Below are 11,779 nucleotides of genomic sequence, written 5' to 3' on the forward strand. Positions count from 1 at the left end.
ATCGAAGCACTCGGGGACGGTAAAAGTGTTGGCTCTCGTAAACGATAAATACACTGAATGTGTTGTGAACAATGTACTGTATGTACCTGAGTTGCGGTGCAACCTATTTTCAGTGATGAGAGTCGATGAGATTGGAATGAAAGTGACTTATCAAAACGGGAAAGTGTGGATCCACCGTGGATCACAGGTCGTCGCGTGTGGCTCGCGGTATGGAAAACTATCGGCTCGATTTGTTTATGAACAAGTATGGTTCGAGTGAATCCCATTTCTCTTGTGGACGAATTTCGATGAATCTCGAACTATGACATCGTCGGTTTGGCCATCTGAATACGAAGAGCATTGAAAAACTGATTCCGGAGAAAATGGTCATCGGATTGAAACCGGCTACCGGTAACGCGAGTAAGAAAGTCGTCGTTTGCGAACCGTGCGTGATTGGGAAGCAGACTCGAAAGCCTTTCGTGGTGCGAGAGATGAAACGATCATCGCGAGTGCTGGAGTTGATACACTCCGACGTGTGCGGGCCAGTGACACCAGTTGGCATAGATGGGACAAAATACTTTATTACGTTTATTGATGATTGGACTCATTTTACAATGACGTTTTTAATTAAGTCCAAGAGTGAAGCTCTCGAATGTTTTCGTCAGTACGAGGCCCATGTAACAGCAAAATTTGGTCAGAAAGTATGCCGCCTCCGTTGTGACAATGGCGGTGAATATAGGAGCAAATCGTTCGAGCGATTCTGTGCGGAAAAGGGCATCCAGGTGGAATGGACGGTTCCCCACACACCGGAGCAGAACGGAGTAAGCGAACGAATGAACCGCACGCTAGTGGAGAAGGCAAGGTCCATGCTTGAAGATTCGCAGATAGACAAGCGGTTTTGGGGACAAGCTGTTCAAACGGCGGCGTATCTTGTTAACCGCAGTCCTTCGAGTGCATTGAGTTCCAATGTCACACCGTTCGAGTTGTGGGAAGGACGGAAACCTGACGTCAGCAAGCTTCGAGTGTTCGGTTTCCCTATGTTCGTGCACATACCGAAAGTACAACGTAAGAAGTTGGATGCAAAGGCATGGAAGGGCATTTTTGTAGGGTACATGCACAATGGCTACCGTGTGTGGAATCCCATAGCGAAGAAAATATTTCACGCGCGCGATGTAGATTGCACTGAAGGTAATATTTTTACCTTGGATGGAAGGAAATCTCGTACCATTGACCTTGTTGAGGTTCCGGAAATTCATGAAGATTCGGAAGCAAGTGATGCGGAAGAAGAGGCTGAAGGTCCATTGCTGGGTAGTTTATCGGAGTCGGAAGGCTCGGGCGATGAGTTTGGAAGTTTTGAGGAAAGCGGAACGGATGAGTCTGAAGTTGAACCGGTGGCGCAGCTCGAAATGCAATCCAGTAGCAACATAGAAGAACGACCGCAGCGACAGCGAACTGCCCCGGCGTGGCACGATGACTATGAGCTTGAGTACGCTGGATATGCTCTGAATGCGATGAATTATGTGGAAAACATGCCAACAACTGTTGCTGAAGCCAAGAAACGAGACGATTGGAATAAATGGGAAGCTACTATGAAGGATGAAATTAATTCCCTGTCGAAGAATAAAACGTGGCACTTGGAGAAGTTGCCATCAGGACGCACGGCCGTGACCAACAAGTGGGTGGATAAAGCGAGGACTAAACGGTGAACCAGATCGTTACAAAGCTCGGCTTGTGTCGAGGGGTTTTAGTCAAAAATTCGGTTTCGACTATACGGAGACTTATTCGCCCGTTGCCAAACTCGATACGCTAAGGACAGTACACAGAAAGAAAATTCGTTATTAAAATTAAAAACCCAGATTAATCCACCTAGCAGTGATGATGCCTTTCTCGTGTATTATAAAATATATTGAAAGAATCACATTAGAAAGGTCAAAAAAGCTCTTTAGGAGAATAGATAACATTTTTTCGATCATTTTGCATGTTTTTGCATTAGTTAAAATGTATTGCCACCATTTTCGGAAAAAAAAAATTTTTCGGTTTTGAATTTTTTTTCCAAGGGGGGACCCTTGGGAAAAAACAATGATTTTTTAATAATTCCGAAATGCAATGTCCGATCGGGCCAATTTTCAATAGCAAACAATGGGACCGCATTCCCCGTCGAATGCAACTTGTTGCGAGTAAATCGGATAATGCTAAGTTCCAAAAAGTGTGTCTACAAAATTTGTACACATACACACATACACACACACACACACACACATACATACATACACACATACAGACATCACCTCAATTCGTCGAGCTGAGTCGATCGGTATATGAAAATCGGCCCTCCGGGCCTCCTATCAAAATTATGTTTTTGTAGCAATATTATAGCCTTTACGTACACTTAGTGTACGAGAAAGGCAAAAAACCATTGGTAAAATCAAAAAGTTGCGTTGGTTCTTTTTCGTAGAGAGTGCGGTAAGCTCAAAATAAAAGTACGCCAACTTTTATTTTGATTATGGTTCAAAAGTTGCATAAAGCTCTAAATTTAAAAGTTTGAACATTCAAAACTAAATTGTACAACTGTCAAATGGAAATGTTCACACTATAAGAAATAGAGTGAAATATTTTCATTCAGAATAAAAATTACCTCCCTATTCTTCCCTCTCACCCTTCAATCATCTTTCCATTTTGAATTAAAAAAAGAAAATCGCAACGAATAGCTTTAAGTTTTTATTTTAAACATTTTCTTCACTAACACGGTGTAAGCTGCAGCATCTCCCATGCATAACACGGTGGGCAGTTTTGTACATATATCTAGAATGCCAGCCCCTGGCCAGGGTAAGGGTGCGCACCATTGCGGACATTGCACCATAAAATTCCTGTAGGAAAAGGAAGAAAAACCAGGTATAAATACCATAATGAGTCTGATGATGCCAACCAACTCCGGTACTTCAAGTTTAATTTTGCACCGGAGTGGGTAGCGGAGTGGGTTGATGATTAAAACTATCGAGCTCTAGCATTACCTCTTTTTATATTCATGTCTAGAAAATATGACCTACCTGCTCGATTAGTGCGCCGAATATTTTTCTGGAAATTTCAGGACCAAGAACGATAGAGACATTAGCTGCAAAATAAAAGAAAGCACATCAGAATTCTCGAATAAAAACACACCACGATCGCTTTTACTAGCACTTTCTCAGGACCGGTCATAAATATATTTATTTGTGTGACTTACCTTAAAGAGTTTTTTGGATCAACATCCCATCGATTCCTACGGGGTTCCTCTTTTCGGTTCAGGCCAGTGAATAAATAAAAAAAACTGGATTGTTGTTGTCTGCTGGGTAGTGCGGTCAGTGCGGTTAGCTTAACAGTATAATGACTATGGGCGGCTTTAATATAAGCAAGTGGCCAAAAATAGTATTTACAAATGACATGAAATACATTTTAGAAAATTATTTATTTTTCAATATTTATAATTATTAAATAGATATAGGGGCCCTCCTTAGCCGTGCGGTAAGACGCGCGGCTACAAAGCAATGCCATGCTGAGGGTGGCTGGGTTCGATTCCCGGTGCCAGTCTAGGCAATTTTCGGATTGGAAATTGTCTCGATTTCCCTGGGCATAAAAGTATCTTCATGTTAGCCTCATGATATACAAATGCAAAAATGGTAACTTGGCTTAGAAACCTCGCAGTTAATAACTGTGGAAGCGCTTAATGAACACTAAGCTGCGAGGCGGCTCTGTCCCAGTGTGTGGGGATGTAATGCCAATAAGAAGAAGAAGAAGAAATAGATATATATTATATAAAGCAGATTATTTAAAATCTTTGAGTGTGGTCAATCTTATATATACATATTTTATTTGATAATTCTTTATTTTAATTTACTATTATAGTTCAAAGTAATGTTTTTTTTCGTAAGTAGAAGTTAAGTAGAAGTAGTAGAACCCACAAGCGAAATTAACCATCACATTCCTAACCCATCTTTTATTTTTGGCACACGATATTCCATAGTGAGTATGAAACTGACGAAAAGCTATTTTTGTGGAGGAATGATTTGAGAACTTGACAGTTAAACAATTTTCATGGCGAAAATGTGAACTTTTAAATTTACAATCAGATCAAGCAGAAAATATTTTTAAATTTGCTATATTACTTTTGCAGAGAGTATTTAAACTTTTGTTTTAAAGAAATTTTTACACTTTTCAAATAGAAAGTGCAAAACATTCTGTTAAACCATATTTGTTTTTTGTGTGTACTTGCTCTAGCAAACCACAAGAGTATGGTGGTACACCAAATGGACGTAACCACAGCTTTCCTGAACGGAAAGTTAGACGAAGAAATATTCATGGTACAGCCCGAAGGTTTTGAACAGGGTGACGGTCTAGTATGTCGTTTGGACAAATCTCTATACGGTCTAAAACAAGCCTCAAAAGCATGGAATGACCGGTTTCACGGTTTCATAGTGGAACGATTAGGATTTACTTTAAAGCTAAGCTAAAGCTAAGCTAAAGCTGTTAAAGCTGTTAAAGCTAGCTAAAGCTACTAAAGCTTAAGCTAAAGCTAAGTTAAAGCTTTAAAGTTAAGCTTAAAGTTGTTGCTGTTAAAGCTAAGCTAAAGTTGTTAAAGCTAAGCTAAAGTTAAGCTTAAAGCTAAGCTTAAAGCTAAGCTAAAGTTGCTTAAAGTTGTTAAAGCTAAGCTAAAGTTAAGCTTAAAGCTTGTTAAAGCTAAGCTAAAGTTGCTTAAAGTTGTTAAGCTAAGCTAAAGCTTAAAGCTAAGCTAACAGCTAAGCCCAAAGCTAAGTTGTTTAAAGTTGTTAAAGCTCCAGTTGTTAAAGTTGTTTAAAGCCCCAAGCTAAAGCTAAGCTAAAAGGCTAATGTTAAAGTTAAGCTTAAAGCCCCCCAAGCTAAAGCCTGCAGGTCCAGCCTAAAGCCTGTTTAAGCTAAGCCCCAAAGCTCAGCCCAGCCCCAGCCCCGTCAGCCTGCTCCAGCCCGGCTCAGCTCCTGCTCCTGCCCTGGCCCCAGCCCGCCTGCCCCGCCCCAGCCCCGCCCAGCCTGGCCCAGCCCCACTGCTCCGCTCAGCCCCAGCTCCAGCCCCAGCCCACCAGTCTGCTCAGCCCCGCTCAGCCCGCCAGCCCTGGCCCAGCTCCTGGCCTCAGCCCCGGGCTCAGCCTGGCCCCAGCTCCTGGGCCTCAGCCCAAATGCCCGCTCAGCCCCAGCCCCAGCTCCGTGCCCTCAGCCACCAGCCTCCCACCAGCCTGGCCCCAGCCTGGGCTCCAGCCTGCTCCGCCTGCTCCCAGGCTGCCCAGCCCTGCCGCCTCAGCCTGGCTCAGCCCTGGGCCTGCCGGTGCCTGGGCTCAGCCTGCCCAGCTCCGCCTCCAGCCTGGCTCAGCTCGGGCTCAGCTCCCGTCAGCCTCACCAGCCTGGCTCAGCTCCGCTCAGCCTGCCAGCCTGCCCTGCCCCTCCGCTTCAGCCTTTCTCAGTCTGGGGCCCCACGTCAGCCTGGCCCCAGCCCTGCCACCAGCCTGCCTGCCTGCCGGCCTGCCCTGGCCCGGTTCTCCCAGCCTGGCTCAGCCTGCCCCAGCCCCACCAGCCCTGCTCCAGCCTGCGCCCGCCAGCTCCCAGCCTGGCTCAGCCTGCCTCAGCCTGGGCTCAGCTCAGCTCAGCCTGCCTCAGCCAGCCTGCCTCAGCCCGGCTCAGCCTGCTCAGCCTGCCTGCCTGGCTCAGCCCCAGCCCAGCCTGCCTCAGCCTGGCCCCAGCTCGCTCAGCCTGGGCTCAGCCTGCCTCAGCCTGCTCAGCTCAGCCTGCCCAGCCAGCCCCCAGCTCAAAGCTCCGGCTCAGCCTCAAAGCCTGCCTGTGCCCGCCTGCCTCAGCTCAGTGCCTGGCTCAGCCTGCTCAGCCTCGCTCAGCTCCAGCCTGCTCAGCCTGCTCAGCCCGCTCAGCCTGCTCAGCTCAGCCTGGGCTCAGCCTGCCTGTGCTCAGCTGCCTCAGTGCTCTCAGTGCTCAGCCTGCTCAGCTGCTCAGCCTGCCTGCTGCTCAGCTTAAGCTGTTTAAAGCTGCTCAGCTCAGCTGCTCAAAGCTCAAAGCCTGTGCTTAAAGCCTGGGCTCAGCCTTGTTAAAGCTAAGCTAAAGCTAAGCTAAAGCTGCTTTAAAGTTGCTAAAGCTGTTGCTGTTAAAGCTAAGCTTGCTTAAAGCTTGCTTAAAGCTAAGCTAAAGTGTTTAAAGCTGTTTAAAGCTAAGCCAGTTAAAGTTGTTAAAGTTGTTTAAAGCTAAGCTAAGCTAAAGCTAAGCTAAAGCTAAGCTAAAGCTACGACGAAAATAATGAAGAATCTGAAAAGAGTGCAGAGTCGGGTTGATAACACCCGTAAGTTAGGCAATTATTGTTCAACCAGCAATGTTTGATATTCCTCTTGGCTTGAACATCTCTAATTTTTCATAGAAAACTTGCGTCTTGGATTTCAAAGCCGCGTTCCATTTTTTCTAAAGTTTTTTCACCAGGGTTCACTAGAGACCCCAAACCTCAGTTAATTTTTGGTTTCATCTTGAAGCGCAATCCAGTGTAATTCGAATAACATGTTATTCAGGCCGTATCGCGAATATAGTATTGGGGAACATTCATAAATTACGTAACGCTCTAAGGGGGGAGGGGGGTCGACCGAAGTGTGACAATCCATACAAAAAAATCAATTACTCATACAAAAAATGTGACATAGGGGAGAGGGGGGATTGAAAATGACCAATTTTTGTGTTACGTAATTAATAGATCTTCCCTTAGTAAATAAATAGTGCACAGTTCAAACGTCATTGTGCTTATTCCGTGCACGAGTTTCTCCTTGTTGGTATTTATTATGCGGACGATGCGGACTGTCGTCTGACACTGACAGTCAAATGACATTTGTCATTATTTGTTGTCATACCAACCATCATTATAATGTTAAATTGAGAAATTCACGCACATACCAAGCACCGAATGCGATTTTAAATTTGTTATTGTTTCATGTCCGTAATTTTCAGTAGTAACGTTTGAATGTTAGAAAAATGGATAGTGTTTGTTGTCGTTTATGTGGCTACAATTCGCCTGACCTCATCGACATCTTCGATGAGCAAGGCACCAACGCAGAATATGCTCGGAAAATCGGTCGCTATCTTTACCTCCTGGTGACGCTACACGATGATCTCTCGAAATCGATCTGCTGGATGTGTTCGCAACAGCTGGATTCGTTTCACCGGTTCCACGAAAAGATCAATGAAATCCAGCAGCGGCTTCTGCAGGATCGCTACCTCGAGTATGTGATCGAAGCGCATCATGTGGAGGGCGAGATTGAAATCGTTGAAACGATAGAAGACGTGGAAATGGAAAAGGAAGACTTCCCGTTGGAATCGGATACGTCCGTTAGACATCAGGAAGAAACCGTTGAAGTTCAGGTAATCGAATCTCAATCTCAACTGGAGAATGAAAAGCATGAAGTCGACAATGAGCTAACAGTGCATTTGATACCGGATGTTGATCAAGAAGATTCTTTCTTGGTGGTTAAATCCGAAGCGGAAACAAATGTACCGAAGCAGGCAGTATTGGAACAACCACCACTATTCAGTGTGGATAGTTCTATCTCAGATGTGCAGATATATGAAATACGTAGGAAACTTGATGTTTCGGAAGACGAAATCAGGACAGAGGAAGAAGATGATATTGTACTGGAAGAAAAGATGCCTCTGAGAAGAAGTCGTAGGGCTCGAGATGAGAAATCGCAATCTAAAAAGAATGCACATTCTGATATTGAGCTAACGATAGAAGAAGAAAATATAAACAGACAGAATGAAAGTCCAATAAGAAAGTCACAGTCTGATGTGATATTGGTCCATTTGGATAGAGAAGACGAGGACCTAATGCCGAAACGAAAGACACCTCTGAGAAAAAGCCGCAGAGTAAAAGAATCGAATCTCAAAAAGGATGTGAATCCAAATACTGATCTATCGTTAGAAAAGGCCAATGTGCGCCAGAAAAAACTAAGACCAATAAAAAAGTCACAGTCTGGTGTAATATCTAACCACTTGGATCGAGAATGCGAAGAGCACAGCGAAGGTGAAAGTGGGGATGATTTCCCCGCTCGGGATTCAGATAATGAAGAATGGCCTGCCGCAGATTCCATGGAAAAGTTTCCAACCACGTTGCTCAGAGATGGACTTTTGCTGGTGAAGGGTAGATTACTGATGAGCATGATCAACCAGTAAGGATTCGGATTATAGACAGGGAGAGAATTCAACGAAAATTCATCTATTTATTTTCTTCGCAGGTTTTACAATTTACAATGTGACATGTGCAATGAAAAGCCGGTTAGGTTCAAGTAAGTGATGGTTCCTTTAACGAGGTAACTAACGCATTTTTATTTTTTATATATTTTAAATAGAGTAGATACGTTTATTTATTTGTTTATTTATTCTTCATCTTACACTAAACAGTCTTAATGATTAACTTGAATATTGTCTTAAATAAGGAAAGCAGATTCAACCGATGGAAACTATCGAATTGTGGTGCAAATGAGATAGCTGTTATACCCAATATAGTGCGATCCAATATGCAAAAACAGTCTGCTGCCTCAACCGTTCTTGGTACACGAAAACTGATCAACAAAAGATGGTGGTGTGTCATTAAACGAATAACGGCAAAAAAGGGAGTGATAGCTGTCAACATCTTTTATGTGGTCCACTCTCTTGAGGCGGCAGTTATGGATGTTGCAATCAAATATTATCGGCACCTTAGAACAGTGGAAAACACTGATCACAAATGTTGCGTGGGTCTTAACTGTTCGCGTTGTTACGTTGGATGTTCAGTCTTCATAAACATTCGAAGTTTATTCTTGTCTAACATTAGAGAACCAACAAGCCAATATTGAACAAAACATGAACATGCTGATGAAAAGAATTTAGATTTAAATTTACAAATACATGTTTGTTAGAAAAAGTGAAACAAATTTAAAACTATTTTACAGAACGCTTTCCGAGATGTTTTCGCATTACGAATTGAGCCATGGTCAAGCAGGATACATCACCTGTTGTCAAACAAAGATTCATCGTTATCCTGGAATAATTATGCATATGGCACGACATATTCAACCTGAAGCATTCAAGTAATTATTAGAATTTTTTTGTGTAGTTTTTTCACTAAGATTGTTTGCTTTCAGATGTGACATCTGCGGATATATGGTTACCCGGCCTAGGTTTTTATCATCTCACCGACAGACCCATCTGCCTGATGATGAAAAACCATTTGCTTGTGAACAATGTCCGAAGAGGTTCTGTTGGAAACGGGCACTGCAAATTCATGAGAATTCTCACAAATCTCCAGACGAGAGAGTCGTATATGTTTGCCCAGTGTGTGAAAAACCGTAAGTAATGTTACCCAGCCTAACATTTTTTTTTTTAGGAAATACTTCCCTTAAAAAATCGTTACAGATACGACACTCCAGGAGGACTTTCGTCTCATAAACGGAAAGCGCATCTAACGCCTTCTGTCGCCAAGGTCCCACACGTATGCGAAATTTGTGCGAACAATTTTGCCACTGCTTCCGGATTGAAGGAACATATGAACACTATTCATCAACCGCGAGAAAAGGGACTCCTCCAATGTACGGAGTGTTCCAAATGGCTGATGAACCAACGTTGTTTGAAAATCCACATGCAACTGCATCGAAAGGAAGATTTCACTTGCGACTCGTGCGATTACAGAACGAAAAAAGCTTCGCTTCTGAAGCGCCACAATATCACACGTCATCAGAAAGAGCGACCGTTTGCGTGCGATCAGTGTGATAAGACGTTCAAGCATAAACGCCTTCTAACCGTCCACAAGAGCACCAAGCACACGGAAAATACACCTGGTTTCAAATGCCCTTTCTGCGATCGAAGTTTCAAAAGTTCGACAAACTTTTACACCCACCGAAAGAACCGCCATCCGAACGAACTGGCAGCCATGAAAGAACAGGCGGAAGCGGAGAAGAAACTGCAACGCATCAAAGCCGGCATCGAACCGGACGATATTCCGCTGGCGGAGGAATCCACGATAACAACCGCTCCCGATGGAACGCGAATCATCACCATTAACAGTCGGAATAGCAATTTGCATGATTCCATGAATGGCATGATTGTGTTGGATATTACCGAAGGAGTGATTGGGGTTCAGAGTAATAAATAAAGATAGTGTCGTCCAGTTCAAAAGAAAACATTTAGGCGCTCTATTTTCATATCACCACTCTTTTCAACAAAAGGACTTTGTTTCTTTATTTCGATTATAGTGACTTAACTCTTATTAGAATATGCTCCTATTGGAAGTATCTAGATAGCTCTGATAAATGCACGAGAAATGTATATGAAAATTATTTCAAAAATACAAAATGCTACAGTCCAAAGAAAAGGGTAAAGGAATTCTGTTTGCGATTTACTAGTTCAGCAACATTTTATTCGATTTTTCGCAAATATAATGTGAAAAAAGTGTGTTTGCTTTGTGAAAGCAACTTACAAAAGCCAATAATCATGCGGCAGCTTGAACTTTCTCAAAGGTTGCCAAAATCTAACAAGATTTTTTTCTGATTAGAAAATCTAACCGTTTTCACTCCCCCAGACTTTATATCTACAGTTAAACCTCCATGATTCGATATTGAAGGGACTATCGACTCATGGAAACATCGAGGGGGAACAGGGAACTGCACACAGTGTTGACGGAGAAGGTAATGTGATCGATGTGAAGCTGGAGAAAGTGCTCTATGTTCCGTCACTAACGAGTGGCTTAGTCTTCGCTGATTGTTTAACCTCCATAATTCACGGTCGTTTTCCGAGTGGATGGATGTGTTGTCCAGAACGGTGTCAGGCCATTTGGCCGAATGCCGTTTGCCGAACGGGTCGTTTGGCCGAATGCCGTTTGGCCGAATCGTAAAAAAAGTTGACCTCAGTTTACGAGTGGTCCTTCTTCCTACTTCCTTCTTCTTTCTTACTTCTTCCTTCTTCCTTCCTCCTTATTCCTGTTTTCTTCTTTCTTCTTTTTTTTCCATCTTCTATCCTCTTTCTTCCTTTCTCCTCCTTCCTTCTTACTTTTTTCCTTCTTCCTTCTTACTTAGTTTCTTCTTCTTCCTTCCTTCCTCTTTCTTTCTTCTTCCTTCTTCTTTCTTTCTTCTTCCTTCTTCCTTCGTCTTTCTTTCTTCGTCTTTCTTCCTTCTTCTTTCTTCTACCTTCTTCATTCTTCCTTCTACCTTCATCATTCTTCCTTCTTACTTCTTCCTTTTTCCTTATTCCTTCTTCCTTCTTGCTTCTTCCTTCTTCCTTCTTCCTTCTTCCTTTTTTCTTCTACCTTTTTCCTTCTTTCTTCTTCCTTCTTCTTTCTTCCTTCTTTCTTCTTTCTTCTTCCTTCTTTCTTCTTCCTTCTTCCTTCTTCATTCTTCCTTCTTCCTCCTTCCTCCTTCCTTCTTCCTTCTTCCTTCTTCTTTCGTTCTTTCTTTTTCCTTCTTCCTTCTTTATTCCTTCTTTCTTCTTCCTTCTTTATTCCTTCTTCCTGCTTCCTTCTCACTTCTACCTTCTTCCTTCTTCTTTCTCCCTTCTTCCTTCTTCCATAATCCTTTTTCCTTCTTCCTTCTTCCTTCTCACTTCATCGTTCTTCCTTATTCCTTCTTCCTTTTTCTTTCTTCCTTATCCCTTCTTCTTTCTTTCTTCTTCCTTCGTTTTTGTTCCTTCTTCCTTTTTTCTTTTTCCTTCTTCCCTCTTCCCTCTTCCTTAACCCTTCATCCTCCTCCCTTCACCCTTGTTCTTTCCTCCTACTTCCTTCTTTCTT

General features: G+C 43.0%; 1 protein-coding gene across 1 annotated transcript; it reads left to right on the forward strand.

The window, feature by feature from the left end:
• Window positions 1-6,871: 6,871 nt before the first annotated feature.
• Window positions 6,872-10,179, forward strand: LOC134205149 (zinc finger protein 37-like). The gene is made up of 5 exons (XM_062680117.1): window positions 6,872-8,192; window positions 8,259-8,309; window positions 8,955-9,092; window positions 9,147-9,350; window positions 9,418-10,179. Exons 1-5 carry the CDS (start codon window positions 7,003-7,005, stop codon window positions 10,151-10,153), a joined length of 2,319 nt encoding a protein of 772 aa, XP_062536101.1. The 5' UTR covers window positions 6,872-7,002; the 3' UTR covers window positions 10,154-10,179.
• Window positions 10,180-11,779: the final 1,600 nt, after the last annotated feature.

This window comes from Armigeres subalbatus, chromosome 1, assembly GCF_024139115.2.
Source record: "Armigeres subalbatus isolate Guangzhou_Male chromosome 1, GZ_Asu_2, whole genome shotgun sequence".
Taxonomy (NCBI): domain Eukaryota; kingdom Metazoa; phylum Arthropoda; class Insecta; order Diptera; family Culicidae; genus Armigeres; species Armigeres subalbatus.

Coding starts and splice junctions, on each gene's coding strand:
- LOC134205149 (XM_062680117.1), top strand. CDS start 7,003: ATGGATAGTGTTTGTTGTCGTTTATGTGGCTACAATTCGCCTGACCTC. Junction 8,193..8,258: donor CTGATGAGCATGATCAACCA/GTAAGGATTCGG, acceptor TTTTCTTCGCAG/GTTTTACAATTTACAATGTG. Junction 9,093..9,146: donor ATTCAACCTGAAGCATTCAA/GTAATTATTAGA, acceptor GTTTGCTTTCAG/ATGTGACATCTGCGGATATA.